The following is a 27,857-nucleotide window of genomic DNA, read 5'->3' as shown; positions in this document are numbered from 1 at the left end:
TCAAAAGACAGGGATCAATTCCAGGCTTAGGCCCTCATTTCTATCAAAAAAAAAAAAAAGACAGGGATCAAAGTGCATTTAATCCAAAAATAAAATAAGGGGGTTTAAAAATAATTAGGGGTGTAAAAAGAAAAGCTTCCAATGTTTTATATTAATTATTACCCTTGTATTGGGCCTTAATATATATCCGCCCATTCCAATAAGTTGTACCCGACCCGACCCAATAATTTAGTTCGACTTCAATTCAAAGATTTATTTACGCTGCTTCTTCTCGAGTACTGGAACACTGTGGAAGAAGACGAAGAAGAAGCAGAAACGGTTATGGAAGACGCTGAAGAGGAACAACGTCGTCGTTTGAAGCTTGAAGAAGCTCTTGAAATTCAATCTCTAAGACGCATCATTAGCGCTTACCTCAAGTAAAATCATTTTCAATTCAATTTTTTACATTCAACGATTCGTCATGTTATTTTTGCACTTTTTCTTTTCAGTTTTTTGAATTTTATTTTGATTTTAAGCATTTAGATCAATTTAATGTATGCTAATGTTGATGTTATGAATTCAATCAAAGTGATGAATGCGCACGCAGTATGTAAATCCTTAGATATTGAATTGTTATGATCCTTCAAAAAGCACTTATCATGATAAGAGCTTATGTATAAGCTATTTCTGTAGCAAAAGATAAAATAAAGTAAAATTGTTTTCGTATAAGCTATTAGCTGTTTTCATAAGCTATATTGGAGAAATTATGAATATAAGCTGAAAACAGCTTATGAACAATAAGTTCTCCCAAGCAGTATCACAAAACTTATATTAGTAGATAAATTCAAATAAGTTGAAATTGGCCATGTGTCAGTTAGTTGAAAGTTAGTTGAAACAGAGTGGGTTCTGCTAAGTGCTACTAATCCATAATTATCTGTTTGGAAAGCTATAAATACATATTCACATTGTGCTAATCCATATGCACAGTCACCGAAGGTGTAGCCCAGTGATTAATGGGTTGAGACGCTGAAGGAGTTTAAGAAGGAGGGCCAGGGTTCGATCCCTGCTGCTAACATTTCCCTCCTCCCCTGTCAATATACTAACAATTGACATTTGCTTATAAAAAAAAGTTAATACAGATAGCTTTTTTCAGATCAGTTTTTCCTATTATCGAATCCTAATATTAAAGTAAAACTTAAGCCTTTTTTTCGCTGTCTTCTGATGTAGCTATCCTGATGCCGCGGACGAGGATGTTAGAAGATACGAGAGATCTTTTAGGAAGCTTCCGCCTGCCCATAAGGTATTTGTCTCTTCTGAATATGCTTGATGTCACAGTTTGATGCTTGAGCAAGACTAGGTTCTCACTCATAGAAAAATGATATTTCTCAGAGTTGCAGAGTTGCACTGTTATTTCAACTATTTTGGGGACTTCCTAATCTTAACTTGAACAGGACATGTACTGTTTGGTCAATTCGGAATGTATCAATTGAGCCTTTTGATATCATAACCATTACCGTTGGATATAGGGATGCAAAATATGAAAGGCATGGAAATTCGAAAATGCCTTATGGATCTCACCTTGCCTAGGCTGCCACGTTCTCTTGATTTTGTTTGCATTTGAATGACTGGTTATTGACACCCTTTAGTAAATAGATGAGTTGAAACATGGTTGTATACCATTTCTAAATTTGTTAACAGGGAGAATATGGCTGAAATTGCGTGACTGATATGTTAGCGTCGTAAAATAAATTCATTCCCATGTACATGATTTATTGAACGAATGATTGAATATCAACTCTTATTTAGCTCCTACATTAGAGCATTAATATACTACACATTGTCTAATGTCTAATAGTCTATAGTTTCTAACAGTTCTTTTGTTGCTTTCACATAATTTCTTCTAGCAGTTTCCCTTAATTCTGACGTTTGCTTCTAGCAGTTTCCCTTAATTCTGACGTTGCCTTGTTTGCTAAACCTTTTTCTTGTGTTTGTAGGCTTTGTTGTCCCACTATCCTCTAAAGTTTCAAAGATTACGCCGGTACATTTTCTTGCTCTTTTTTAATCTTATATATTGAGGTAAAAAATGCTGAGATATTCTGAAGTTGATGCTTATGGCACTTAGAACAGGGGATGAATTGAACTTGTGGCTGCATGGTTAACTTTTATGCCCTATCATAAAACCACATATGGAGAATTTTAATGACTGAAATTTTTGAAAGTGCACATTAATAAGCTGTTTTAAGTTTTTGGCTTTTGTAGAAAAGCTTCTGTCAAAGCATGTTTTGGATTTTGCAAAAAAAATTAAGTTCGTAAGAAACACACCAATATTAGATGTATCATTCTGAAAATGTTTAGGTTAGTTGTATTATAAAAATACAAATATAATAATATAATAATTAGTAAATTTGTATCTTTGTATTTATTACATTTATTTTATACATATCGAGTCTGTGCTGTAGTCAAAACACTGGGTTTTCAGCATACACATGAACATACTCTCTCGTCATGGTATTTATAGTGTAGATAGAGGCAGCTGTAAAAATATGTGCATGTCGGTAGACCTGTTTTCCTCTTATGAAAAAATAGTTTATTTGATGTTTTACTTAATAATGGAGAGGCTGAGTTTGATTAAAAAATGGAAATATAACTTGAAGTTTTGAATCTCAGAAATTTATGGTTTTTTTGGTGCCTTCCGATGGTGCAGGTGTATATCGTTGAACTCTCATTTCATATTCAGCATGCTTCAGGTGCGAACCTACTATTTCAGTGGCTTGCTCCTTTTTGTGTTATGGCAATATTTGATATTTGATACAGGCATAACTTTTGTAGGCATTTGAACCTCCACTTGATATGAGTCAGGACATAGATTTAAGTGAAGATCAACATCCTGAATATGCCCAAAACGACCATTTATTTCGTGAAGGGATTGATTCTTGTTCATGTGAATCAGCTCCGTTGAGAATAACATGTTCTGTATCTAATCGACATGGTTGTGTGGAGAGCAACAATGATTCATGCAGATCATCAGTACTGGTGCATCCCGATGAGGTTTCTTCTGCATTCATGACTCCATGTCTTGTTTAGTTCAGTACATAAGAACTGTGATGTTTTGTTGGCTCTACCATTGTTTTTTTCATTTAGAAATTTGACCCTGTAGATAACAACAGGAGATGAGCATTGAGAGTCACCATCAGTCAGATACTGGTAGCCATCCTTCAAACACGATACATGCTAAAGAGACTAGTGGATATGGTGAAAGAACTATTGCTGATTCCAATGAAAATGTAATTTCTTGTCTGTGTCAGTAATTTTTTCATTTTTTAGAGTTTCTATTGAAGCTGGTCATTTGTTGTGCATTGCTTTTGCTAAATTGGTGTTAACGAAATGGCTATTCTTAAAATAAATGGTTCTTGATACCTTTCAGAGTAATTGGATAATTTTACTGGTGGTGACAGCCCTTTTTTTTCTTCTTTAATTCGTTCCTCCTCCTCTTCTCTCTTTCAGTTTTTCTTCCCCTCTCTCAAATCTGTTTGTGATAGGACTCGGCCATCTGCTGAAATTCCACGTGAGCAGCTGATTCATTATGAGTCAAATGGGCCCAAAGTTTGGAAGGTATATTCTAGGAGGGGTAGGAAAGGGAATGGTAGCTAGTTAGTTACTGATATGTGACGTGTCCAGGAATGAGAGAGAGTACCACTAGTTTTCCATTATATAAGGAGTCAGGAGGGTAGTGTGAAGGGCATTCAAGACTATAGCAGATTCTAGAATGTATAGGAAGGTCTAGCTTCCTATTAGGAGCCCAGCTCTGTGTCAGATCTAGGGATTGTACTTCCCCTTTTCTGTATTAATCTACATTTGAACACATTAATAAAACTCTCTTTTCCTCTTTTTACTCTTTTTCTCTGATATCTGTTGTTTACAATTTCTGGTACGTATCAGTTTGCAAATAATCATGGTTTATGCATTACAACTAAGTCAACAACAACCTAGACATGACTACCTAGAGAAATTAATATTTAGCTCTGGAACCTCATTGGACTAATCTATCTTTCATTAACTTAGTCGTATTTGGAAAATTGAAGTACAACGTGAAGAATACATATTTCACACCATTTTTTTTTTTTTTTTTGAAGAAGCAAACCATTGTTTTATTATGAGAGTTCGTGTTGACTGTTGAGGAGTGGCGCGGTTAGACCTTGTTGCTGGCAGAATTTTATTGCGTGTTGATTATTATGACCGGTTGTTTTATGGAGGAGATGAAGAAGTTCCTATAATTTGTATCCGCTTTCTTTCATCTCAATTTGTTCTTCTTGTGTGTCCATTTCTGGAAAAATATAATTCGCTTTTTGGTTTGACTGCTATTATATACCCATGACAATGATTTGATAATAATGTCAGTATATGCAACAAGTTCGAACTGCTAAGCAATTTTTAGTTGAGTTGTTGATTTGGTTAAGATTTTGGCCAAAGCTAATGGAAACGTTTAGTGTCCCCATGCACTTTTTCTCAAAGCAATGATTTATAACTTCCACCAAAATCTAAAATCAAACAGACTTTGTCTTCCAATAAGCATCACTTTTGTAGATACTAATGAATGTGTTGTTAATCTTACATCTGCCTTTTTTATCCCTTGTTTCCTTCATTATATCAGGCCACAGTTACCTCATCACAGCAACAATGGTTGGATCCATCTTTCCAGTTGAATGTTCCTTTAGTTGATGTGGATAAGGTATGTTTATGTTTCCAGCATCCATTCTTTTTTGTTGTGTTTTGTTCCACTGCTGATATTGGAAGGATATTGATTTTAATGGGTATAGGTTTTCTCGTACGAATCAACAATACAAAGTAGGTAGTGACTGGACAGAACTTGTTAATTTAGGGGACACGGGTTGGGGTTTGATGGGTTTTGTGTTAAGTTCAACGGAGAATGAAGTAGAATTTTGCTTATGCAAATTCTCAATATTGCTTGAAAAAAAAACTCCTAATCAGGGTAGTTGATAAAGTTGAAGAAACAGGACAGAAGATGAGAAGAATATAGGATTTGAATGATTGAGAGTAGGAGATTAGCTGGATGCAGACCTACTGTAATTCATAAATGTGCTTCCCTATCTAGACAAAGAACTACTGCTGCCTAATTGACCTCTTATTTTGCAAGAATCAGGAATAGAATCCGAGTCTTGTGAAGATTGAGACTCTTCTGCTAGTCAACTAAACCCATAAGGGAAACATGGATAAAAACTAGTCAACTAAACCCATAAGGGAAACATGGATAAAAATACAGTGCTACTACTGCCAATTTACCTGGTTGATGCTACGTGTTTTGCATTGTTCTGATAGCATAACAGTTTTAGTGAAGTGATGGTTCTCTTACTGTTTTGCTGCTACTTAAATACGTTTTATTAATGCTTTTGTCTCAGGTACGATGTATTATAAGGAACATAGTTAGGGACTGGGCTGTAGAGGTACTGTTTTTGTTGCTCTTTTGTTTGAAATATTCTAACTATGATCATCATATCAAAGATTCAAAACTTAAATTGTTACACACGTTTTCCTTCCACAATTGTATCTTATTAGGGTCAAAAGGAGCGAGATCAGTGCTACAAGCCTATTCTTGAAGAGCTTAATCTCTTATTTCCTAATCGCAGTGAAGAGAGGTAGACTGTAATGCTCTTAATATAAGTGGAAAGTTCTTATTTGGGCTGAAGATTGTTTTCACGATTTATGTTTTGCTAATCTCATAAAATTTCTCAAACAGTCCACCTGCTTGTTTAGTTCCTGGTGCTGGACTTGGTCGGCTGGCTTTGGACATTTCAAGTTTAGGTTTGTGTCTATTACCAGGCTTACATATAAATTACCTTCAGATGAGATTTTGTCCTATGTCTAACAAATGCATTTTATTATGGTGTAGGATTTATCTGTCAGGGAAATGAATTTTCATACTACATGATGATATGCTCAAGTTTTATTCTTAACCAGTAAGAACAAGTGTTGTCTCTTCCATCTTGATATTTTTAATGTTACAAATTACCTATTGATAAGTCACAATGCAAAGATTGCTCTTCTGATTATCTTTTTTTTGTTTTTTTCTCCAATCAATTGGCTCTTTGGATAATTTAAGTTGCCAAACTGCTGGTGAGTGGACAATATATCCATGGATTCACAGCAATTGCAATTCACTATCAGATAGTGATCAACTTCGTCCTGTTACGATACCAGATATTCATCCTGCCAGGTACATGCTTGGGTTCTTTTAATAAAAGAAAATTAATTAAAAGGAAAATGAATAAAAAGAAAAGAAACATATATGGGTCCTCCTTTGGCATAAAGCTAATAGGAGAATTTTCAGAAAACAAAACAATGCTGCTGAATGATTAACATAAAAGGGATTTCCCTCTTTAAGAATCTACTATGGATATTCCATGAAACTTTCGAGCATCACATAGAGCCAATACGATCGGTCGCTTTTTCCCATCTTTAAGGGGAGAAATAAATGCCAATACAAACCTAGTCTTCCATCTTTAATATAAGAAATTCATCAAGACGGAGAAGATGATTGGGAACGAGAGGCAGAATGATTGTGACAAGTTTCAAACTTTTTCCCACTAAATGATATTTTTCATTCTTAATATTTATATTTCTGCCAATTGATTTTCTTGAATAAATGTTAATTTTGCTTCTGTCTAGCTAGTCTCCTAGTTTAAATTCAAAAGTATTTCAGTGAGGCACTCGAAATGAGCCAAATGAATGGGCTATATGATGCACTAAAGTTGCTCTTGGTCACAATATTTGATTTTATTACCTTCTTTCTTTATTGTTAGGTTAAAAAACAAGACCTGTTCAAATAATGTGTTCCCACTTTCAAATATTGAAAAAGGGACGTGGATAGCTTGTAGATATACTAAATTATCAATAGATTGTTTGATATAATATTTATATATTTTAATCATACTGTGTTGCAATGTGCGAGAGCAGTGCAGGAATTACTGAAGGCTTTTCCATGTGTGGAGGTGACTTCGTTGAAGTCTACAGTGATCCAGGCCAAAAAGGTAAGGGAAAGTATTAGTAATTATATTTCGTTCTTAATTGTTATATTATATCGGTGGCTCTAAAGAGAAAACCGAAAATATTAGTCTTCTTGTTCTTTTCCTTACGTGCAACCTTTGTTCTTTGTTGATCCATCATGCAACTTAAGCAAAACAAGAGGATCACATGATTTTAATTAGATACTCTTGCACTTCTACCATGATTACAAAACAAGATGCTATAAATGCTTGAGCTTAGAGAGTCTGAGAGGCAATTACTCCAAATATATTTTCAACTTTTAATCAATAGCTGTAATATATGATGTAATGGTAGCCACTTTTTAGTGTACGGTCTGAGTTAAACTGGACTGCTTTAAATATTTGTAAAGTGTAGACTAAACTTACATACTGCTAATGTAATCCTACAAACATAAAATAAAGCTATCTATAGCTGCTTCAAAATTTCAAATTGAAACTGAATGATTTCTTTCCTCTAAATTTAAACTTTCTCAGTTTCAATTTTAACATGCACCGGCTGCTGTGTAAATTGTGTCTAGTCTGTTGTTAGACATGAAGTTTTCAAATACAACAGAGGGTGTACAGCACACCGATCACACTTTTCCTTTATCGAGATAAATACTAGTGAAAAGTTATTTTGCATAAATTGAACTTGACAATATAATTGCCATTCTAGACAAACCTGTATCTTAAATTATCTATAATATAACACCCTATCCCATTGTAATTTTCTAACAAGACTTTACAATGGCCATGCAGGTGCATGGGATGCAGTTGTAACTTGTTTCTTTATTGATACTGCTCACAATATTGTTGAGTACATTGAAATTATTTCAAAAATTTTGAAAGACGGAGGAGTAAGTTCTTTAATCGAAATTCAAATAGATCTTGTGTATCTCTTTTTTTCCTTCATCGTCCGTTTGTGCTCTTGTTGCCATTCTCATTCTGATATTGTCCTTCGTACTGGATGAAATTGACACCATCACAGGTTTGGATAAATTTGGGCCCTCTACTTTATCACTTTGCAGATACATATGGACAAGATGTAAGATTCTTTTCACATAGAATAGCACATCATATTTGTGTCTTTGTATCATCTAATTTGTAATTTATTTGTAGGAAATGTCCATTGAATTAAGTTTGGAAGATGTTAAAAGGATTGCGTTGCATTATGGATTTGAATTTGAGGTAATCTCATTTGATTTGGATAATACCCCTTGTAGTTATGCCAGTGACTAATCATATTCAACATGATCTTGTCATGGAATGCAGAAAGAAAGGACTGTTGAGACAACCTACACGACCAATCCTAAATCAATGATGCAAGTAAGCTTCTAATTGATCACAAGTGTTCTTCAACCTCCACCCTGTTTCTGATTATTTTTATTCGCCTACAATCCGGTTATTCTTTTTTTTTTTTGGAGGGAGTAAATCTTGTTAAATGTCGCAAGTTTATAGTTGGTTGTTTAAATTAAGAAATTTTAAATTGGCCAACACACATGAATTTAAGAAACTGAATTGAAAGTTATTATTTGAATCAAGTCTACAAAATTTTATAAAATTTGAAAATTATTTGATTTAGGCATAACTTTTTTTAACACATAATACATTAATTTAAATATAAATAAATTAATAAAATACATACTCACGAGTGTCCAAATTATTTGAAATTTTTGTATATATTATCAATGATCTACACGGCAACATAATGTGATTCAACGATTGGGTTGATTAAATTTGCATTTTTCAAAAGGTAATTTAAGATATAAGTATGTCAATTTTGATGGGCAGTGTCGACAGATCCTGTTCTCTCTTTGTTCCGTTCGTAGGACTTGTTTGGTTTTTATATATATTTACCATTCAAAAAATTATTCTAATTCTCTCCCTCTCTCTCTCTCCCTCCTCTAGTATTTGGAATCCATTGACACTAGGTATTAAAGTTGACATATATACACCTTCAAAGACTTTACATAGAACGAAATTATAATAAAACTCAATTGTTGAATCAATGTGATGTTATGTTTGTTGATTTACACAACTTTTTTGGTTATTTTGGAAAATAATTTTGTACTCCTAATTCAGTAGCATATATTATGTTTTAAATAGTGCATTATTCTTTGAAACAAAATGATGCTGTGAAGTATTATTAAATAATTTTTGATGTACAAACTTGATCGGCTTAAGGCAAAACTTTCATTTAAACAATCAAATTGGTTTAATTCAGATACAACTAAAAATTATTAAAGTTGCAAGTATGTTGATTTAGATATTGAGTGTTGGCCAATCTCGACTTAGCACTTTTAAACAACTGCATAAAGACTAACACTTACACATTTCAATTTTTCAATACCACTAGAAAACGTTGTTTCTATTCATTATTATACATGCTAAAAGAATTGTGAGCCTCTTTGCAGAATCGTTACTTCGCTGCATTTTGGACAATGAGAAAGAAACCCACTGCAGCTCAGCAGCAAGTGCCTTGAGAAGGGGGGACGTGATTGTTGTGATATTAGTTAAAATAAACTAGTTTCGTTTTACTCGCCAGACTTTGTACCTTTTTTTACTCGCCAGACTTTGTACCTTTTCTTTTGACAAACTTGTACGTTTTCTTTATAAAGTGGAGAATATTTTTGCATTCGAGAAATCTTGACAATTTGTCTTCATTGAAAAGTTTTAAGTTGTTACATTTGGTTGAGGAAATGTGTGTATCATGAATATCTGTTTTTAACGGTTAAATGCATAGTATGCATCGTTAGATACCGTTAGACAAAAACTTCAGTGTGAGTTGAACAAATCTCTTTGCTTGCAAGTGTGAGTTGAAATGCATACCATGCATTTCATAGTTTTTCTGAGTTTTGAGAGCTAGTTTGGTTAGAGTAAATGTTTTTTTTTCCAATGTACCAAAGAATATCCAGCAATCTAGTAACCCTATATATTCAAACCACCCCCAACATAAGAACCTTGAATTCGGATCAGGTGCAGATTGCTATTGCATGTAGCTAGCATCTTGAAACCGTCAGATAAGATCAAATTTAAGTTGGTTTTCTTATTTTTGTTTAAACATTGATGTTGAAATCTGGATCATTCGATTTGTATCATTTAGTCTAAATTGTTGGCTCTGTCACATTTGTGACTGCACACAAGTTGAATACAAACTAATCATCACATACTAGTGGCAGCTTTAATATTTATTCACTATCTCTGATCTAACCATTTGTATATCTTCCCCTTAAATTATCCATTGAACACCTTCCCCTTGCACATCATTGCTTGATCTGTCTTTTTAGTAGTTTATATTTTGCTTGTTTCAAATATAGTCCTCCTTTTCTTACTAAAAATGACATAAGAACAAGTCAGACCTACCGGATTTGTATTATAAAGGATACAAACAATACCCATGTTGTTGAAATATATATTAGATCTTACACGAATTTTGTTGTATTACATGTTATAACTCTAAACAATACCTATGTTGTGGAATTACATATTAATTTGGACGAGTAGTCATTTTTGTCCTTGAATTTTTTCGGAGTAGCATTGTAGCCCCTCAATATAGCAAAATTTTAAAATAGTCCATTGTACACTTCATTGGTTAAAATAGTCTTCTATATGCATTTGATCTGTTAAAAAAAAGAAAGACACGACAAGACAAATTTAGTTGTGCAATGTTTGATTTGTAAATTTGTTTTAGGGACATGACAAACTAGAGGCAAAAGACAAGACAAAATCTAAAAATTTTGTCTTTCACTAATTATAACACAACTTTTTGTCACAAGTACAAATTGTTTAAAATACGAAAATACACTTTTGTCCACCAAAAATCATTTGAGACAATAAATTGTATGTATTGTTCTGTCTTGTGTTGTCTTGTTTAATTTTATGTTGTTATGTCATTTACTATTTATTACACATTTAAAAACGAAAATGATTATTTATCCGAATTCATTTTAGTTATATAATGTAAGTTAGTAGGAGTATGAACTATGATCTACGTTAAGGCTAGAAGTGTCATTCGCCGAACCTACTAGTATAGTAGACTATTGACTCGAACATCCCGCAACCTGCAAGAATAACAACATCACACAGCATCTCATCCTCCGCCACGTGTCAATAATTCCACGTGTCTTCTTACCACTGGCTAAACCTTCTCTCTTTTCGGTCACTCCCACGTAAACAAACACCATCACTCCATTTTCCATTTTTCACCATTAAACCCATCACAACTCGTCGGAGAACAAACAAAATCACACTCACTCGCCGGAGAACGAACAAACACAAATTCTCTTCCACAAAATGGCGCGGCTCCTCATGAAGCTGACGCTAATTTTATCGATTCTCGTAATACTCTTCTCTCCGTCGCATTCCGCTGTATTCAGCGTAGATCTCGGCTCCGAATCGCTCAAGGTAGCGGTTGTTAATCTAAAACCAGGTCAAAGTCCGATCTCCGTCGCGATCAACGAAATGTCGAAACGGAAATCACCGGTTCTCGTTTCATTTCACGACGGCGACCGTCTCCTCGGCGAAGAAGCCGCCGGTTTAGTAGCACGGTATCCGCAAAAAGTTTACTCACAAATGCGTGACTTAATTGGGAAACCCTACACTTCCGCTAAGAAATTTCTAGATTCAATGTACTTACCTTTCGAAGCGAAGGAGAATTCTTCACGCGGTACAGTGAGTTTTGTTGTTGACGAAAACGGTACAGAATATTCACCTGAGGAATTAACGGCGATGATTTTGACTTATGCTGCTAATTTGGCGGAGTTTCATTCGAAAATTCCGATCAAAGACGCTGTGATTGCTGTTCCGCCTTATTTTGGACAAGCTGAACGGAAAGGATTGCTTCAGGCAGCGGAGTTGGCGGGGATTAATGTGCTTTCGTTGATTAATGAATACTCCGGTGCGGCGTTGCAGTATGGGATTGATAAGGATTTCTCGAATGAGTCAAGGCATGTTGTTTTCTATGATATGGGTTCGAGTAGTACCTATGCTGCACTTGTGTATTTTTCATCTTATAAGAGTAAAGAGTATGGGAAGACAATTTCGGTGAATCAATTTCAGGTATGATATATAGTTTGGAAGAATGTGTTCATAATTTGTATTCATTATTATGTGAAATTTACTTGTTGGAGTTTTTCCTTGTTTAGTTTTAAGCAATTAATTAAGCATGCGTTAGTTTTAGTTTGATATTTTAATAGTTTGAATTTATGATGTTAGTGAAGGAATAAGACCTTGTTTTTCCTTATGGATGCGCTTATGGATAAGCTATTTCTATAACAATAGACAAAATACATTCAAAATGTTTTTGTAGAAGCTATCAGCTATTTAAATTGTTTTCGTTTAAATCTATTAGCTGTTTTTATAAGCTATCTTAGAGATCTTACTAAAATAAGATCAAAACTTCATGTGAACATGTCATGAGCTGTTTTCATTAGTTCTCACAATCAGTCTCTCAAATACTTATGGCAGTAGAATAGTAGATAAACTCAAGTAAGTCAATCCAAACAGGCCCTAAGTGCAAAATAGAGGGACCATGATTGCCAACTTGAAACAAACAATATAGGAAGAATTTTCTGATTAAAGGGTTTGGAATTTCATTCATGCTAAATGCATGTGCTTAAACTCAACTATTCATGCTAAATGCATGTACTCAACTAAATTTGAACTATGCGTATCTTATTGGTCTAAATTTGATCACTTGTTTCGTAATTCATGTAGGTTAAGGATGTGCATTGGAACCCTGAACTGGGTGGTCAGCATATGGAAATGAGATTGGTAGAGTATTTTGCTAATGAATTTAATGCAAAAGTTGGTGGTGGAATAGATGTGAGAAAATTTCCCAAGGCTATGGCTAAGTTAAAGAAACAGGTTAAACGAACAAAAGAAATTCTTAGTGCAAACACTGCAGCTCCCATTTCAGTTGAGTCACTTCATGGTGATGTGGATTTCAGGTAGATCATTAGTTCAAAGCTTCTCATTTGTTCAATGAACTTGTGCGTATTAATATCTATAATTCCAAACTAAAGTTGGTTGTTTGTACTTCATAGATCATAGTGTTTGTCCTTGTCAAAAAGTGTACTGAATTATGCTGTTTCACTAGCTAACATATTCTTTTGAACAACCGCAAGAAAATCAACCAAACAATCCAAGTATCATTATGAAGATAACATGGAAAATGTTTGATCTAAAATAGTCTTTTGGAAAATCAAATTCAGTAGAGCATATTTCTATTTGTTTTGTAGCACTGCATTACTATTTTTGGCACATGGTGCTGAAGCCTGAATGTGATTGTAATCATTCTTTTCTGTGGGTTTTCCTTTATCAAGGTGGTATGGCCTTTCATTTCCATGTTTTTGTAATAGTAGACAACACTATGAAGGGTTATCTGGACATTCCCATGTACAAAAGTTTTCTGCGCAGATTTCTTGCAAATCTGATGCCAGATGAAAAAAAAAAATTACTAGCCTGTTTTCCTTTATGCATAAATTATCTGGGTATTTTATTTTAAGTTTAGAGTCACAAGTGAATGGTCCACAATCCTCTAATATGAAAATAGTTGACACATAAGGCCACATGGGAGTTATCACTCAACAAGAGTCATTTAGAAACTAGAGGCGTCAGTTGTGAAATTGGGAAATACATTTGAAGAAAGTAATTCCCTTACATGTGAATGCTTGTTGAGTGAAATGCATTCAACAAATAATTAAAATATAAACAATAACAAGGAAGCTATTTTTATAACTATCATGTCATGAAGTAATTATACTATGTATTACACACACAAATCCTTCATCCAACGCTTCTTTTCTTATAGGAGCACAATAACCCGTGAGAAATTTGAAGAGCTCTGTGAAGATATTTGGGAAAAATCTCTTTTACCGCTGAAAGAGTTACTCGACCATTCAGGCTTGTCAACAGATCAAATATACGCAGTGGAGTTAATTGGAGGTGCTACCAGAGTGCCAAAATTACAGGTTTGAATAATCTTTCTCCTTCTACTATCATGTTTTCTGCAATGTGTATTAGTGGGATTAGATCTGTTGGTATTTCTACAAGATAGAGCTCCATGATTTATATTATTTCGATAGTCAATATTTTTCTATGTATCAACTATCATCTGTTATATACAACATAAAGCTAGTTTTTCAACACATTGGTAAACATGACACTATTATACGCGAAGATGTGCGTTGCTACTTCCATCTTTCGGTTAACTTGACGGAAAAATAGAGGTCAGCTGACAGCTGACATGTTTTTTTTTTTTTATTTTTTTTTTTAAGATATCTTTTAATGTAGAGATGTTACGAGAATCAGACTGTTAGATCGTTAGTATGTAGGGAGAGGGGAATTGTATGATATAAATAATAGAAAGAATGATAGGGTAGGCAGACCATTCAATCGAGTAAGAATATTTGGTCTTTGGGCATGGAGGAGCATATCTTCATATTACTGTGACATTTTTCTGTAATTTGGGGAGTTCTTCCCTATACTAATTCAATTCCAGCTTCCTATCAAGAGATAGACAACATGATTGTGATTCAATTGCATAAATTCTTTCTATATCAAATGTAAATATGATCAAGTTTCAATAATAAAAAATTCACGACATAGTTGTTAACTTATATTTGATCTTTTTATTGTCAAATAAAACTGCAGTACTTTGTCGTTTTATTATGTATTGTTCAATAGTGTTTTCACTCTAGTTTTACAAATCAAGTATTTTACTTGGCAATCCGGCGTTGATACATGGAAGTTTACTATTGTTATTCTTTTAACTATTATTACAGGCTAAGCTTCAAGAGTTCCTTGGTAGAAAAGAACTTGATAGGCATCTCGATGCTGATGAAGCAATAGTTCTTGGTGCTGCTCTGCATGCTGCAAATATAAGTGACGGAATCAAATTAAACCGCAAATTAGGAATGGTTGATGGTTCATTATATGAGTTTGTAGTTGAATTGAATGGTCCTGATCTTCTGAAAAGTGAAAGTTCAAGGCAGTTACTTGTACCCCGGATGAAGAAACTCCCGAGTAAGGTAAATCAATTGATGTTTTATGCAATGCATATAGTAGAATTCTACTCCCGAGTAAGTGAAATGATCAATTATATTCTCCAATTTTACTAATCAATTGTCATACGGTTTTACTTAACAGATGTTCAGATCCGTTAATCATGATAAAGATTTTGAAGTTTCACTGGCTTATGAAAGTGAACATCATTTGCCACCTGGTGTTACCTCTCCTTTAATTGCTCAATACCAGATATCTGGTTTAACAGAAACAAGTGGGAAGTAAGGATAAAAAACCTTCTGAACATTTATGGATATAGTTGCTAATTTAAACTCCTCAAGGAAATGTTTTGATACAAAATCTTAAAATATCTGATTCCTTCTTTCTATTTTTGGCTTTTCTGTTCTTATAGATACTCATCTCGGAATCTGTCATCCCCCATTAAGGCAAATGTACATTTCTCTCTTAGTAGAAGTGGAATTCTTTCTCTTGATCGAGCAGATGCTGTTATTGAAATAACAGAGTGGGTGGAAGTTCCCAAGAAGAATTTGACCATAGAGAATTCAACTATTTCGTCAAATGTATCAGATGATTCTGGTGCTAAGAACAATTCCGAGGAAAACAATGAAAGTGTGCAAAGTGATGGTGGTATTAGTAAGACATCCAACACGAGCGCTGAAGAGCAAGCTGCTGCTGAACCCGCTACCGAAAAAAAGCTGAAAAAGCGGACCTTTAGGGTACCATTGAAGGTGAAAGCTAACCGACCACCCTCTGTAGTCATTAAAATTACTGGTGATTATCTGGATGAGAAAGATTGATACATTGAAATGAGATCTTCTAATATACTCTTCTTGCCTCTTCCTTTTTACTGGTGGCAGATTGTTGAGAAGTTAACAGGACCAGGGATGTCGCTATCGAAAGATTTTCTTGCTGAAGCTAAAACAAAATTACAAGCACTAGACAAAAAAGATGAAGAAAGGAAAAGGACAGCCGAGTTCAAAAATAATTTAGAAGGATATATATATACCACTAAGGAAAAGGTTGGTAAAAAACAATATGCTTGTGGTTTTTTTAATCTTGTAGGCCTTCATCTTTTTTTAATCATCTTACAGAGATTCTCTTAAATATTGGCCTTTAATTAGTTCACTTCAAGTTTATACTGAAAGGTTTGAACTCATTGGCTTGTTTTTTATTTTTTAGGAAAAAATGTAATCCAGAATACAATTAAGAACTGAAAGAAAGATCATTGCCTTGTTTTTATTTTTTTTAGGAAAAAATTTCATCAGAATACAATTAAGAAACAAAAAAATGAGCTGCATCTTTTAAAACCAAACATACCCCCAATCTCTAGGCCAATGAACTCAAGAATGCCCCCCTAATCTTCATGTTTAATGTTGTTCTCGCAATCACCATAATATACTTATGTTAGTAGATATTTTTTTCTGATTGCCATATAGCTTTCTACTGGGAGAGGGTGGCATTTAGGAATGATCCTCCCACTCTTATTTTTATGGTTTTACATACTATAATCTGATGTTCATTGTTTTTTTTAGGATGTTACAAAGTTAACTATTTATTTTTTGTACTAGATAACGTAGCTATTTATTTTCCAACTTGTCTTATTGCTTCGCTTGTTTTTATCAGATTGAAACTCTTGAGGAGTTTGAGAAAGTTTCTACGAGTGAGGAACGTCAGTCCTTTGTTGAGAAGCTTGATGAGGTTATAACCCTTTTTCTTGGCCAACAAACAAGAAATTTCATTGATACAAATTTTGACTTAGGCTTGCATTCTGTCAGGTGCAAGATTGGTTGTATACAGATGGTGAAGATGCCAACGCTACCGAGTTTCAAGAGCGTCTAGATAAGTTAAAAGCTGTTGGAGATCCAATTTTCTTCAGGTCTGTTGTACTCTATGTTTCAAAATAGCTTTATCATGTTTACTAATCACTATGGACCCGTATAGTATGGTAAAGCTTTTCTGAAGGTTTTGACATCTATTTTAGGTTAAAAGAGCTTACAGCTCGACCAGCGGCAGTTGAGAATGCCCGTAAGTACATTGATGAGCTGAAACAGGTACCATCAACAAATTTCTGATTAGTATGCTTTGGCTTGTTTCACTTTACATGTGTTCATTTTTAAACTGAAATTTTGTATCTGGTAGAGTCCAATAATCGATCCCTGTATTTGACCACGCCTAGTAGAATAAGGCTTTTGGTGGCAGTGGTTGTTGTCAAACTCAAGTTTCTAGATAAACTGGTGGTGTAGGTAAACTTGACTTGTAAGATTCTATCTTATGTTAAAAATAATTTTAAGAAAATTTATGCATGACATAATACCTCAAGACAACGAACGTTATTGAACTCCAAAATAAAGCAAATTAAGAACTGCTGAATAAAGTATGACAAAACTTGAGAAGTTCAGTTTAATAGAGAACGACAAAATTTAAATTTATGCTTCCAAAGAGATGATAAAATATAGCTTTCACGCAACTACGATAATATCCGAATAAAGTCACTTTTGGGGATTAATTTCAAGGTTATATATGGCTGAATGTCGTTTAAACAGCAACAACAACCAAGCCTTATCCCACTAAGTGGGGTTTGAATGTCGTTTAAACACTGACCAAAAAGATGTACGGCCAAAAATGGAGACTATTAAACACCCATCATATTGCTTTTGGCTATACAACGATGTTCTTTTTTTAGAAAAGCTTTTTTTTATGTTAATGGTGGACAAAGCGAATCTTTACAATGTGCAATTGATAAACCATCTTCTGAAGCAGTATATTTTGACTTATACAATATTTTGACTTGAACTAGCTATTTAGTATTAGGTGATGCAACATGAAGCATTAATATATAGATCTTTTTCTGACATGCACAGATTGTAGAAGAGTGGAAAGCAAAGAAGTCTTGGCTCCCAAAAGAACGAGTAGATGAGGTATTTGATTTATCTTGATTTCAATCTTCTTGAATCTACTAAAATTAATGTGTTCCCTCTGGAAAAATCATTTCTTTTTTGGGATTGCTATTTTGCCAGGTGATTGATGTTGCAGAAAAGTTAAAGAACTGGTTGGATGAGAAAGAAACTGAGCAAAAGAAGTAAGTTCCTGTCAGTAATTAGATGTTCTTGTAGTGTTTATTTTTGGGTTAAATATAATTTTGGTCCCTACGAAATACTCTATTTAAATTTAATCGGTATAGAATTGGTCTCCTAAGTTTGGCCCCCCACTTATTTCATGTTTCCAAAGTTAGTCCTTACCATTTTAAAATATTAAGCCAAATTATTATTCATCAACCATTTTAAAACAATGAATTAAAAACGAAACTGAATGAGCTGCCACATGGATGCCAAATCATTTAAAAAGTCCTCTTGGTAAGTGTTGACTTGGATTTTCGTCTGCCGTGTCAAATTAAAAAATGGGAGGGGTCAATCTTGAAATTATGAAATAAGTTGAAGACTAAACTTGTGAGTTTTTATTTTTTTTATTTTTTTATAAGGACTAAACTTAGAAGGGATGTATTTCTAGGGGACTGAAAACATATTTAACATTTTATTTTTATCTTGTCCTGCACAGATTTTGTAAGTGTCAAAAAGAAGTATCTTCATGAGTAGATGCTTGCATAAACATTAATCTCAAATGTCGCTGTTGGTTTTCCTAGAGTTCTAATACTGATTTTTACATCCATTATTATGAAATGAAACTTAATGTGTGTTTTTAATACATTTTTTATTTGAATCTGGTTTATTTTTAATTATTTACATGATTATTTTAATCTTAATGTTGATCTAAGGTAAAGAAGTTATCTTTAAAAATTGTTTCCTTTCATCTTGTGTTACCAAAGAGTGTATAGACACTTCCAAAGAGTGTATAGACACTTTAAAATAGTAACTGTGTATGTGAATTCTTTTTGTATTCTTGCGGTATTTTTATACGAAATATATGAGAATGCTGCAATAATTAGATAAATGATGTCATTTTATTATGTCGAGAATGGCTCGTGTTAATTTTTAAAATATCAAATCTCTCGTTTGATTTAAGATTAATTTTTATACTAATTTTACGTGTTCTACTATAGCTACATAATGTCCTATATTTTTTAAGTTTTATGTTTCCCTTGTCTGTGTGTGTCTGTAGTGTATCTTATCTGTGTTCTGTCCGTGCTTTTTAGTTTGTTACTCTTCTAAGGTTGAAAAACTACATGGACTCTGACTTGTGTCAATTTTATGTAGCACAATATGATCAATGCAAATGGTCTATATAGTGAAATAAGCTTAAATTAAGGTTTCATTTTCGTACGATAGTTTCTTCTAACCTTAAATGGTCTATACTGATTATAGGCATCTTCTTTTCAATAGCCTAGAATTAGAATATAGAAAATCTACAATAAAAAATGCTTGACTTGGAGCACTTGTGAAATGAGTGACGTTCTTGGATTTTTTCAAAAAGCGTGTTGAATGAGGACAAAACACGCTGATAAGACTCATGTTGGTTTGTTGAGACAGTTGGCAAACCTAAAAGCAGTCCAGGTCGTTACATCAAGTGCTAGATATTCAGGCAGGATTTGAATCCGTCAGTAACTGTAGCTGGGATTAGTTGGATAATTTGTTGGAGGGTAGTTTTAGGAGTGAAGGTAGAGTGAGAGGGGTCTTTGGTTTTGAGGAGGAATTGTGCATGAGAAAGATGTGGCTCCATTGTTGTAAATAGAAGCCGCCATAAGCAATTTTGCGGAGCACCACTCTCCATGGCTGTCAATAGTTCACAATTCCACTTTTTTTTTTGTCAAGTAGCCTAGTGGCTAGAAATTCACCTTTTTAAAGATGATTTTTTTTTTGTCAAGTAGCCTAGTGGCTAGAAATTCACCTTTTTAAAGATGAATAAGTGGGGTGTCCGGGGTTCGAACCACGGCCCCTGCATATATTATGCTATGTCCCTACCAACTGAGCCAAGCTTGCGGGGACAATTCACAATTCCACATTAATATAGCGGAACAAGTTTTGCCATCTGCCATTGACATCATTTCCAGGCTTTTGAATACTTGGGGTGCAAGGAGGAGATACATTTCCACTGCTCCTTCGTGGTGTCTCATTGTGTATCACATTGATATACTGATCAGAGAATGTACTCTCTGTAATGTAGATCTATGTTTCCCTATTTCTGTTCCAGTTCTATCAATTGATGACTATTGATTTGATTTTGTTCATTGAGTAAATTCCAGTGCATGTAATAATAGTTCTAAATAAAATGTAATTAATTATTAACTTTTATTCTGTTTTTGTTTTGAACTTTTGAAGGACTTCTGGATTCAGTAAGCCTGCATTTACATCTGAAGAAGTAATCTTAAAGGTGTTAGATCTACAAAACAAGGTACCATATCTTCTACTTTTCTAGTTCAAGACACTGTATGGGACATGTCCATGAAAGCAGTTCCATTCATGTTGAGGTTTTCAATTTATATTTGCAGGTTGCCAGTATTAATAGAATCCCCAAGCCCAAGCCCAAGATTCAGAAGCCTGCAAAGAACGAAACTGAGAGCAATGAGCAGAATACTGATAATTCCGATTCTACCTCAACTGATAGTTCCTCTCAAAGTGATCAATCCTCTAATTCAGAAGGCCAAAACAAAGAAAAGGTTGAAGAGCAACCTGAAACTCATGATGAGTTATGATTTAGCTGGGAAAGCACGTAGGTCCATTTTTTTTATATCATCTACCTACAAGTTTTAATTAGTTAAAGGTCTAGGCCGATAATGGTAGAATGGATAGCCGAATACCAAAAAGGAGTGTCAGTTTTCAGCGAGTAAGAATAGATTATGGCAACATTTTCTAGATGAATGCTAAAATTTTGAGGTTAGATGTACTGCAATAGTTTATTTATAATTGATTTCCCTTTGCTATTTAAGAGGGGTAAGTTGTAATTTAAAGCCATATTAAATGTGATATAGGTAAAAAAAAAAATTGCTTATTTTATAATAGAATTGCCGAAAACACCACATATAAGCTTTGCCGAGAGCGAGCTCGCATAAATCTCAACGATGTATTTTTTTCATGAACAATTTTAGTATTTTTACTCTATGGAAAAACTACTGGTGCTAATGCTACTTAGATGCATGATTTCAGTGGAAACTAGTTTAGCATGTGATATACGAGATGGTATAAATTATGTTATTTATAATACACAACTTGGTTGATAAAGAAGTGAAAGGATACTAGTTCTTATAGAAATAGTATTGCTTTTCGACTCTCATGCGATTCTCCGATATTTGAAGAAAATGTGTTTGGGTGATGGTCTTCACGGTTTACTTTGGATCAATTTTGTGGTAAAATTTATTAAAATTTATCCAATACGAAGACAACTGACGTGCAGGTTGGTTCCATGTTGGAAATTGGATGGTACACAAATCTGAATCCAGTAATATAGTATATGATTTGAATCGGTTTGATTTATTGCAAACAATATATAGTATTAACAAACAATATAAATATTTGATTTAAATTGAAAATTCATTATTCACGTTTCCGTGAGACTAAGTAATATGCATGCTCGTATCAATTACTACGTTCTTCACTATTTCAAATGCATCCATATTTAGTGGCTGAACACCAGAGGTAAGTTTAAATTGATCTAGAAAAGCATAAGCATTACAATACAAATTATTTACATCACTACTGAGCGACTATGTTCTAAGCAGACATTTGTATCCATATCAACCTACATGACAAAGCATATAATTTGCATCCACTTTTCAGTCTATGATAATATATACAATCTAAGACGCGGATCGTTTTTCCGCCATGTAACTATATTTGCCACGTCAAATATATTCCGACGTGTAACTCTCGAAATTAGATCTAACGAGAGTTCCCTTCATCTCCTACGTTTACAATCATTTTTATACCTCATTGTGTGTTAACTTAACTGTTAAGTAACCACATTACAATTGTTGCAAGCGGTTTTCCATTTCCCCAATCTCAGCATTCCCCGTTGAAGGATGTAGCTACTGCCATAATTTGTGCTACCAACCACTGGGTTTGCAAACAATATCCACTTCGAGTTGAATATCGTTGCTGCTCCAACTAATAAACTAAGATGATTTTTCAATCCGCCCCCCTTATGTTCGATTTACTTTGACATATTTGAGCAATATAGGGGTGGATTGAGAAATTATCTAAACCAAATGAATGATTACAAAAAATTGAACAAGTTTGTAATGCATAGATCTATTTTTATACAAATTAAAATTTAAATTGGTTGTTTATCTACACATGGGATGCCAATGTAACAAAAGCGAACCTTGGCAAGGGGAGAAGAAGATATAATAAAAGACCAAATTGTTTTAACCTTCAATGTAAAGAAATAAATTTTGCACTCTACTTGTAAGGAAATCAGACTGTACAATGAAAGTTAGGATAAATTAATCAGAGTTTAGCTATGCTTACATAATGCAATATGTACAAATATGATAGTTTGCTAAATATTATGCATAATCTGTTTTCCCTAGAAGGGACTACAAGGTTTAAAAATAGTATCCATTATAAACTCTTCGTATGATTTCGTAACCTGCCATCTGTCTAGAAGAGCCAATACTTTTTCTTTGGTACTCTAGAAGGAACATCTGCAAATTCATTGAATGAATAAAATATAAGCTTATTGTTTGACAGCACTTCTGACAATGAAGACAAGATAGAGTAAGTAAGAAGAAAAATCCATTTCAAAGTTATCAATACATCACCTCCGCTTGTGTACAATGAGTTATAGTGCACTTCACTCCAAAAGCTTAGCCACAACTCTGTAATTCCAAAAAGAATCATAATCAGATATTAATAAGAATGAAATATAAAGCCGGGAGTTAGGGATAAACTAATAACTAAGGATGAAATTTGTTTTTATTCTGTGTCTGTGTTTTGACTGATAATTAATCTTTAAAGAATAAAAAAGTAAGCAACATAGCAATACTTGCCTCTTGTGGGCCTTTTGTTAGTCGGAAGAATCTCAATATAGCAAGTGTCTCTGAAAGAGGTCACTAAGCAAATTTTGGCATCAAACTGAAGAAAAACCATGAGTAGGTCAGAAAACAATTTTACAAATATATCAACAAAGAAGTATGTTAGCTTAGTTACTACATACTTTAAATATTGAAAGCAATTTTTTTTTCTAGAAATTTACAACAGAATAGGAAATAAACACAAAATGAGCACCCTAAAAGTAGAATTTCAACGAGTAGGCAACATATTGTTTGTTTGACCGACTTAAGTCCATGAAAAATAACAGAGAGCCCCTTCGTTTAAATAAACACATTGAGCTTTCCTTATTTACTCAATGTGGACATACCATTGTCAACCCTTTAAGAATCACAAGGTTCACCACAACTTCACCCTATTGACACTTGTGGATTCATTCATATCAATATTTGGTACAGAATCGCTGCGAGTACAATGTACCTTAATTCAGCCTATAGATAGTCCTTTCTCTGAAAGCACTAATTTTAATGGCTAAGCTCTTAAGAAAATCCTAACCCAAAAAATTAGCACTATAGTATTGGGTGGGGGAGAGCCGTATGTCTTAAAAACCAGACTAGCTTGCTTACTTAATCAACGTTGGCCACAGTATATAGCTTCCTAAAAAAAATTAATTATAAGAAAACAGTGTGCCTACTAGGCTAAAAATTGATCAAAGATGTCACAACCTCTTCATACTATAAACTATAGAGAGAAACTAAAATTAACCATACAACAGACAAACAAGAGTTCCCTTTCTTTTGGCTAATTAATGTTACTGTACAGTGTTCTCTAATTGATGAATGGAATCAAACAATTAATAGTTATAATTTTAGTAGCAAGCTCGTCAAAGAAGTACTATTTAAAGTCCGAATTTGATGTTGCCGTATTATCTAATTCCTTATCCCTAAACCTTGTAAGACAAGCAAAGGAAATAGATTATGATTTCCTTGTAAGATCAAGAAAAATATTATAGCCAACATAATCAGTAAAACAAATAATTCCTAAACGAATAAGCAGAGCCATACTTCTCAGACCTGCTAAAGAAAAAGGTGAATTCTACCAATACGACTAAACAAAGAAGAAAACAGTTTGGTTTGATCCACAACAAAGCTGACTGCTCTATGCTCTATAACCATACGACCCAAGGTTGCATTTGGTTGTGTAAGTGGACAATAGATATCAATCTCGGATAGTGGAGTGAAGCGAATGACCTCAAAAACAATACAAGTAGAAGACACAAGCTATTGAAGTGTATGTGATGTCTTCACATACAAACCGATATTTTTATCAGTCTACTGTAATTATGGTCTTTATTCTATCTAGATATATAATGGTTCGCAGTCTCCTAATTGTACAACAAAGTCCTTAGAATGACAACAAATATGTATTCAGGGAGGAAAACAAAGATGAAACTTGTTAAGCCTTTAGCTAAATTAGAGATCTATAGAATTTAGATTACTCACACGGTCTGCTGCTGCTTGTAGAGTAACATGATCTCCCCACTCTCCTGATCTATTGCCAGACAACATGAAAGTATCCAATTAGTTTTTCCATTGATACTCTTCTCTCTAATGAAATCAAAGTAAAATTGATCAGTACTGATAACTAACTTTTTCATCTGCTTGATGTAGCTTTTGTATTTCATTGGTACATAAGACTCATACAATTTTTTGTGATGCTTTAGCTGGGAGAAACAATACAAGCCAAAAAAGAAGTGATAGATTAGAATGTGAATAATAGGCTTGTTGAGAAAACTGAATACTTTGGAACACTGTCCAATCGCCAGTACACTTAAACGGCACGAAGTAAGAAAAACAGGTGAGGACGCCATACTGTTTTTCACTGAAATATTTTAAAATAGCTGAATGAAATTTGTGCACTAAAAAGGCTATGCCTGTAACAAACCTACCTGCTTAACGACCTGCCTCCTCACATACTTGTGGTAATCAGGATTTTGGAACAACTGATCAGCTATAGCTCGGAACTGTTAAGTTTTTCACAGATATTAGACAATAAAACGAAGGAACATGTAACAAAAGTGCCAAATAATGGGTAAAAAGTAAGATGGCATACAAATTTTCTTTTTAAGGAAAGAAACCTAAGTACCTGGCAATTCCCATCACCCTCCATCTGTAGCTCAGACAAGCCATATGTAACCAACCTGTAGAAAATGATGCACCATAATTATTACATAGAACAAAATACCTTATTGATAAAAACAAATATCTGGATTTTGTTTCACATCAGCTATGCTCCCTCCCTTCCACTGTTCCACGATTAACACTGTCATTATTGACATAATTGCATCTCTCTATGGTACAAAATACTCAATCACGTTATCTCTTGATTTAACTAAGGTTTCTCTATAACGAAATATGTAAAGAAGTATAGAATTCTCACAGAAATTGAAAAATAAAAGGTGTATCATAAATAAATCTCTCAAAGAACAAACTATATCTCTATCTACATATCTCCCTCATCACGTCATTAATAAGATCAAGGAAATTGAACATGTTTGCTTTAGCATTCGCAACAATCTGACTGAAAATTTCCAATATGCAAAGCATACAAACATGGCAATATTAATTTCATTTATAATACAAAGACAAATATGTGAATAAAACAGTTGGTTCGTGTAGTTTTAAAACAAAAACAACGATAACTGTACATCAAGCTAGTGTTTGACACCTTTCTGACAGCGTCTCGTGGTCTAGTGTTGCGTCATTGACATCAGGAATCTCTCCATTAACACGGGGAGCGTGCTGCCAAGTGCCAACATACTGAATTAGTATTCTCATCTCAAATTCACAATGCAGGTAACAATATACAAACAATATCACAAAAACTAAACAAAGGGTTGTGTAAAGTAGGTAGCCCTTAACATGGAAATTTTGTATGGGTGAAGTGGTCACATGAAGATTTGGAAATCAGAATAAATAATGCATATAAGATACAAGCATTTTAGGATGTTAGTTGATATACAAACTTGTATATTTCCAATCTCTTATACACCAACTTCAAGACAGATTTCAAGTTGCACTATATCTTCTATTATATTCTAACCTAATCTAACATATTCTGATCAAAATAGGAAGAGGTTTAGAAGGTGTAGCACTCTATATTTAGCAGCGCAATCAACATTAGTTGAAAGATGAAGTAAAATCTACAATAAGAAGGCTTCTCCTGGTTTACTGCAGTTTACAGTACAATCCCAACAGGGCTGTCTTAAACATTTTAGAGGCCCAGTTCTAATTTTAGGTAGCAAAGTTGGTTTGTATGTAGTACTCCCTCCGTCTCACAATTATTGTCTCTTTAACATTTTCTCTTTTTCTCAAAATAATTGTCACTTTACAATACCAATGCAGCATTTATTATTTTTTCCAACTATTATACCCTCATTTATTGAATTTCATTCAACTTAACTACTTCACTAACTACAATTAATAAGGGTGTTTTAGAAAATGCTACTAATTTTACCACTGAAATCAACATAATTAATCATTTCCTTAATAATCGTGCACAAACTTTAAACGACTAATATTGTGAGACGGAAGGAGTATTTGTTTACAGTGCAATCCCAACAAGGCCGTTTAAACATTTTAGAGGCCCAGTTCCAAGCAGGTTTCATAATCATAACAGACTCTGATCACCTCTCCAAATCAGTTTTACAAACTACATTTTGCAAAATATCCCTTTAGTTGAGCTTAACATTTATATTCTAATATCTCGTAGTTTGGTTCTACGTGACGAAAATTGATTTTACTTAAAATGAGTTGAATGTAAAGTGATTTATGTTTGAATACATTAACGTAAAAATGAGTAGAACAATAAATTTCAGTGTAAAAATCATGTCTAGACTCAAAGTTACAAATCCTGACTTCAAGTTAAAATCAACTCTCAAAGCAAAATCAATTATACTCGAGAGCAACCAAACCAAACATATCAAAATTAACTATACACCTCCAAAATCAATTATAGCGACAAAAACATACTGGAATGGAATCTAAGTGGGAAAGGCGCTTCCCGAGCTGTCTGCTACCGGCGTGGAGAGTTTCGTCTTGAGCCAACATGTTAGCAATGGTTTGATCATCCTCAGTGTCCTCATGAAAGCTGCTGCCCAAACTTGAGCTGGAACTCCCACTTCCATTCCTTCCTAGGTTCTCACCCATACTTACTTTCCTAACATCAATCAAAACAACAATTACAAACAAATTAGGAATCTGAACAAAAGAAGAAAAAACACAATAATAATCAATGGAAAGATGATATAATAAATATCGATATGGAACAAACAATATAAGTAAATATGAAATTTCTTACCCTTAAAAACTGAATAAATTAGCTTGGATAAAAGAAAAAAAGAATATATTGAGATTGTAGTTGAGATCTTAATTTGTTAAAAAAAGTAAAAGTTAGAAGAGAAGAAAGAAAGAGAAAGAAAGAAGGGAGGTGAAGTAAAGAAACGTAGGCGTGCGTGCGTGTGATGGGAAGAGTTCAAACAGTTTGGCTTCTGGAATGAAGAAATGAAAAACCAAACACGGCTGCTTCTATATAAAGAATTGTTACGTAATTGACCACTGTTGAGTCTTATTTTCATTTTGTCAAATCATCATGCAATTACGACTAATTACCGAATCTAATATTTGGAGGGAGTCAATTCAACGTTACAACACATGCATAATATTTTAGTATTAAGTTTTACTCATCTTATACAAATCACCATTTTCAGACCTCATCCAAAAAATAGGATTCTTTTAAAATCTATCATGTTTTTTTTTTAATGTCGCATTTGTTAAAAAAAATTATTAAATTATTAATGTATGATTTTCAAAGA

At 33.7% G+C, this 27,857-nt stretch overlaps 3 protein-coding genes across 3 annotated transcripts; 2 read left to right on the top strand and 1 right to left on the bottom strand.

The window, feature by feature from the left end:
- The first annotated feature begins 258 nt into the window (after positions 1–258).
- On the top strand, positions 259–9,719 carry LOC146940597 (uncharacterized). Its single transcript, XM_085754288.1, has 18 exons — positions 259–416; positions 1,207–1,279; positions 1,974–2,017; positions 2,684–2,726; positions 2,809–3,027; positions 3,147–3,263; positions 4,631–4,708; positions 5,397–5,441; positions 5,554–5,633; positions 5,735–5,799; positions 5,888–5,954; positions 6,098–6,211; positions 6,952–7,025; positions 7,779–7,876; positions 8,008–8,064; positions 8,139–8,207; positions 8,292–8,345; positions 9,434–9,719. Exons 1-18 carry the CDS (start codon positions 322–324, stop codon positions 9,500–9,502), a joined length of 1,461 nt encoding a protein of 486 aa, XP_085610414.1. The 5' UTR covers positions 259–321; the 3' UTR covers positions 9,503–9,719.
- A 1,504-nt stretch (positions 9,720–11,223) lies between these two features.
- Positions 11,224–21,105, top strand: LOC146940596 (heat shock protein 70 (Hsp 70) family protein). The gene is made up of 14 exons (XM_085754287.1): positions 11,224–12,077; positions 12,735–12,967; positions 13,831–13,990; positions 14,804–15,049; positions 15,168–15,304; positions 15,436–15,772; positions 15,902–16,063; positions 16,668–16,742; positions 16,820–16,920; positions 17,026–17,095; positions 17,906–17,962; positions 18,062–18,123; positions 20,318–20,390; positions 20,488–21,105. The coding sequence occupies exons 1-14, from the start codon at positions 11,313–11,315 to the stop codon at positions 20,689–20,691; spliced, it is 2,682 nt and encodes an 893-aa protein (XP_085610413.1). The 5' UTR covers positions 11,224–11,312; the 3' UTR covers positions 20,692–21,105.
- Positions 21,106–22,414: 1,309 nt separating this feature from the next.
- Positions 22,415–27,540, bottom strand: LOC146940595 (Cysteine proteinases superfamily protein). The gene is made up of 10 exons (XM_085754285.1): positions 27,344–27,540; positions 27,016–27,202; positions 25,712–25,785; positions 25,130–25,184; positions 24,933–25,007; positions 24,634–24,707; positions 24,487–24,535; positions 22,984–23,068; positions 22,756–22,812; positions 22,415–22,638 (listed from the first exon to the last, which is right to left on the bottom strand). The coding sequence occupies exons 2-10, from the start codon at positions 27,190–27,192 to the stop codon at positions 22,595–22,597; spliced, it is 690 nt and encodes a 229-aa protein (XP_085610411.1). The 5' UTR covers positions 27,193–27,202; positions 27,344–27,540; the 3' UTR covers positions 22,415–22,594.
- Positions 27,541–27,857: the final 317 nt, after the last annotated feature.

The sequence above is a fragment of the Medicago sativa genome, chromosome 3, assembly GCF_051527215.1.
Source record: "Medicago sativa cultivar Bolivia chromosome 3, Bolivia_mono, whole genome shotgun sequence".
NCBI classification, from domain to species: domain Eukaryota; kingdom Viridiplantae; phylum Streptophyta; class Magnoliopsida; order Fabales; family Fabaceae; genus Medicago; species Medicago sativa.
The sequence above is the reverse complement of the archived record's forward strand: the minus strand, read 5'-3'. Positions and strand labels throughout refer to the sequence as shown.

Excerpts from the sequence above, each read along its gene's own strand:
- LOC146940597 (XM_085754288.1), top strand. The coding sequence starts at position 322 with ATGGAAGACGCTGAAGAGGAACAACGTCGTCGTTTGAAGCTTGAAGAA. Across the intron at positions 2,727-2,808 it reads TCATATTCAGCATGCTTCAG|GCATTTGAACCTCCACTTGA; the intron begins GTGCGAACCTAC and ends TAACTTTTGTAG. Across the intron at positions 5,442-5,553 it reads TTAGGGACTGGGCTGTAGAG|GGTCAAAAGGAGCGAGATCA; the intron begins GTACTGTTTTTG and ends GTATCTTATTAG.
- LOC146940596 (XM_085754287.1), top strand. The coding sequence starts at position 11,313 with ATGGCGCGGCTCCTCATGAAGCTGACGCTAATTTTATCGATTCTCGTA. Across the intron at positions 15,050-15,167 it reads TGAAGAAACTCCCGAGTAAG|ATGTTCAGATCCGTTAATCA; the intron begins GTAAATCAATTG and ends TTTACTTAACAG. Across the intron at positions 16,921-17,025 it reads GGAGATCCAATTTTCTTCAG|GTTAAAAGAGCTTACAGCTC; the intron begins GTCTGTTGTACT and ends CATCTATTTTAG.
- LOC146940595 (XM_085754285.1), bottom strand. The coding sequence starts at position 27,192 with ATGGGTGAGAACCTAGGAAGGAATGGAAGTGGGAGTTCCAGCTCAAGT. Across the intron at positions 22,813-22,983 it reads TAACAAAAGGCCCACAAGAG|AGTTGTGGCTAAGCTTTTGG; the intron begins GCAAGTATTGCT and ends TTGGAATTACAG. Across the intron at positions 22,639-22,755 it reads CTCATTGTACACAAGCGGAG|ATGTTCCTTCTAGAGTACCA; the intron begins GTGATGTATTGA and ends ATGAATTTGCAG.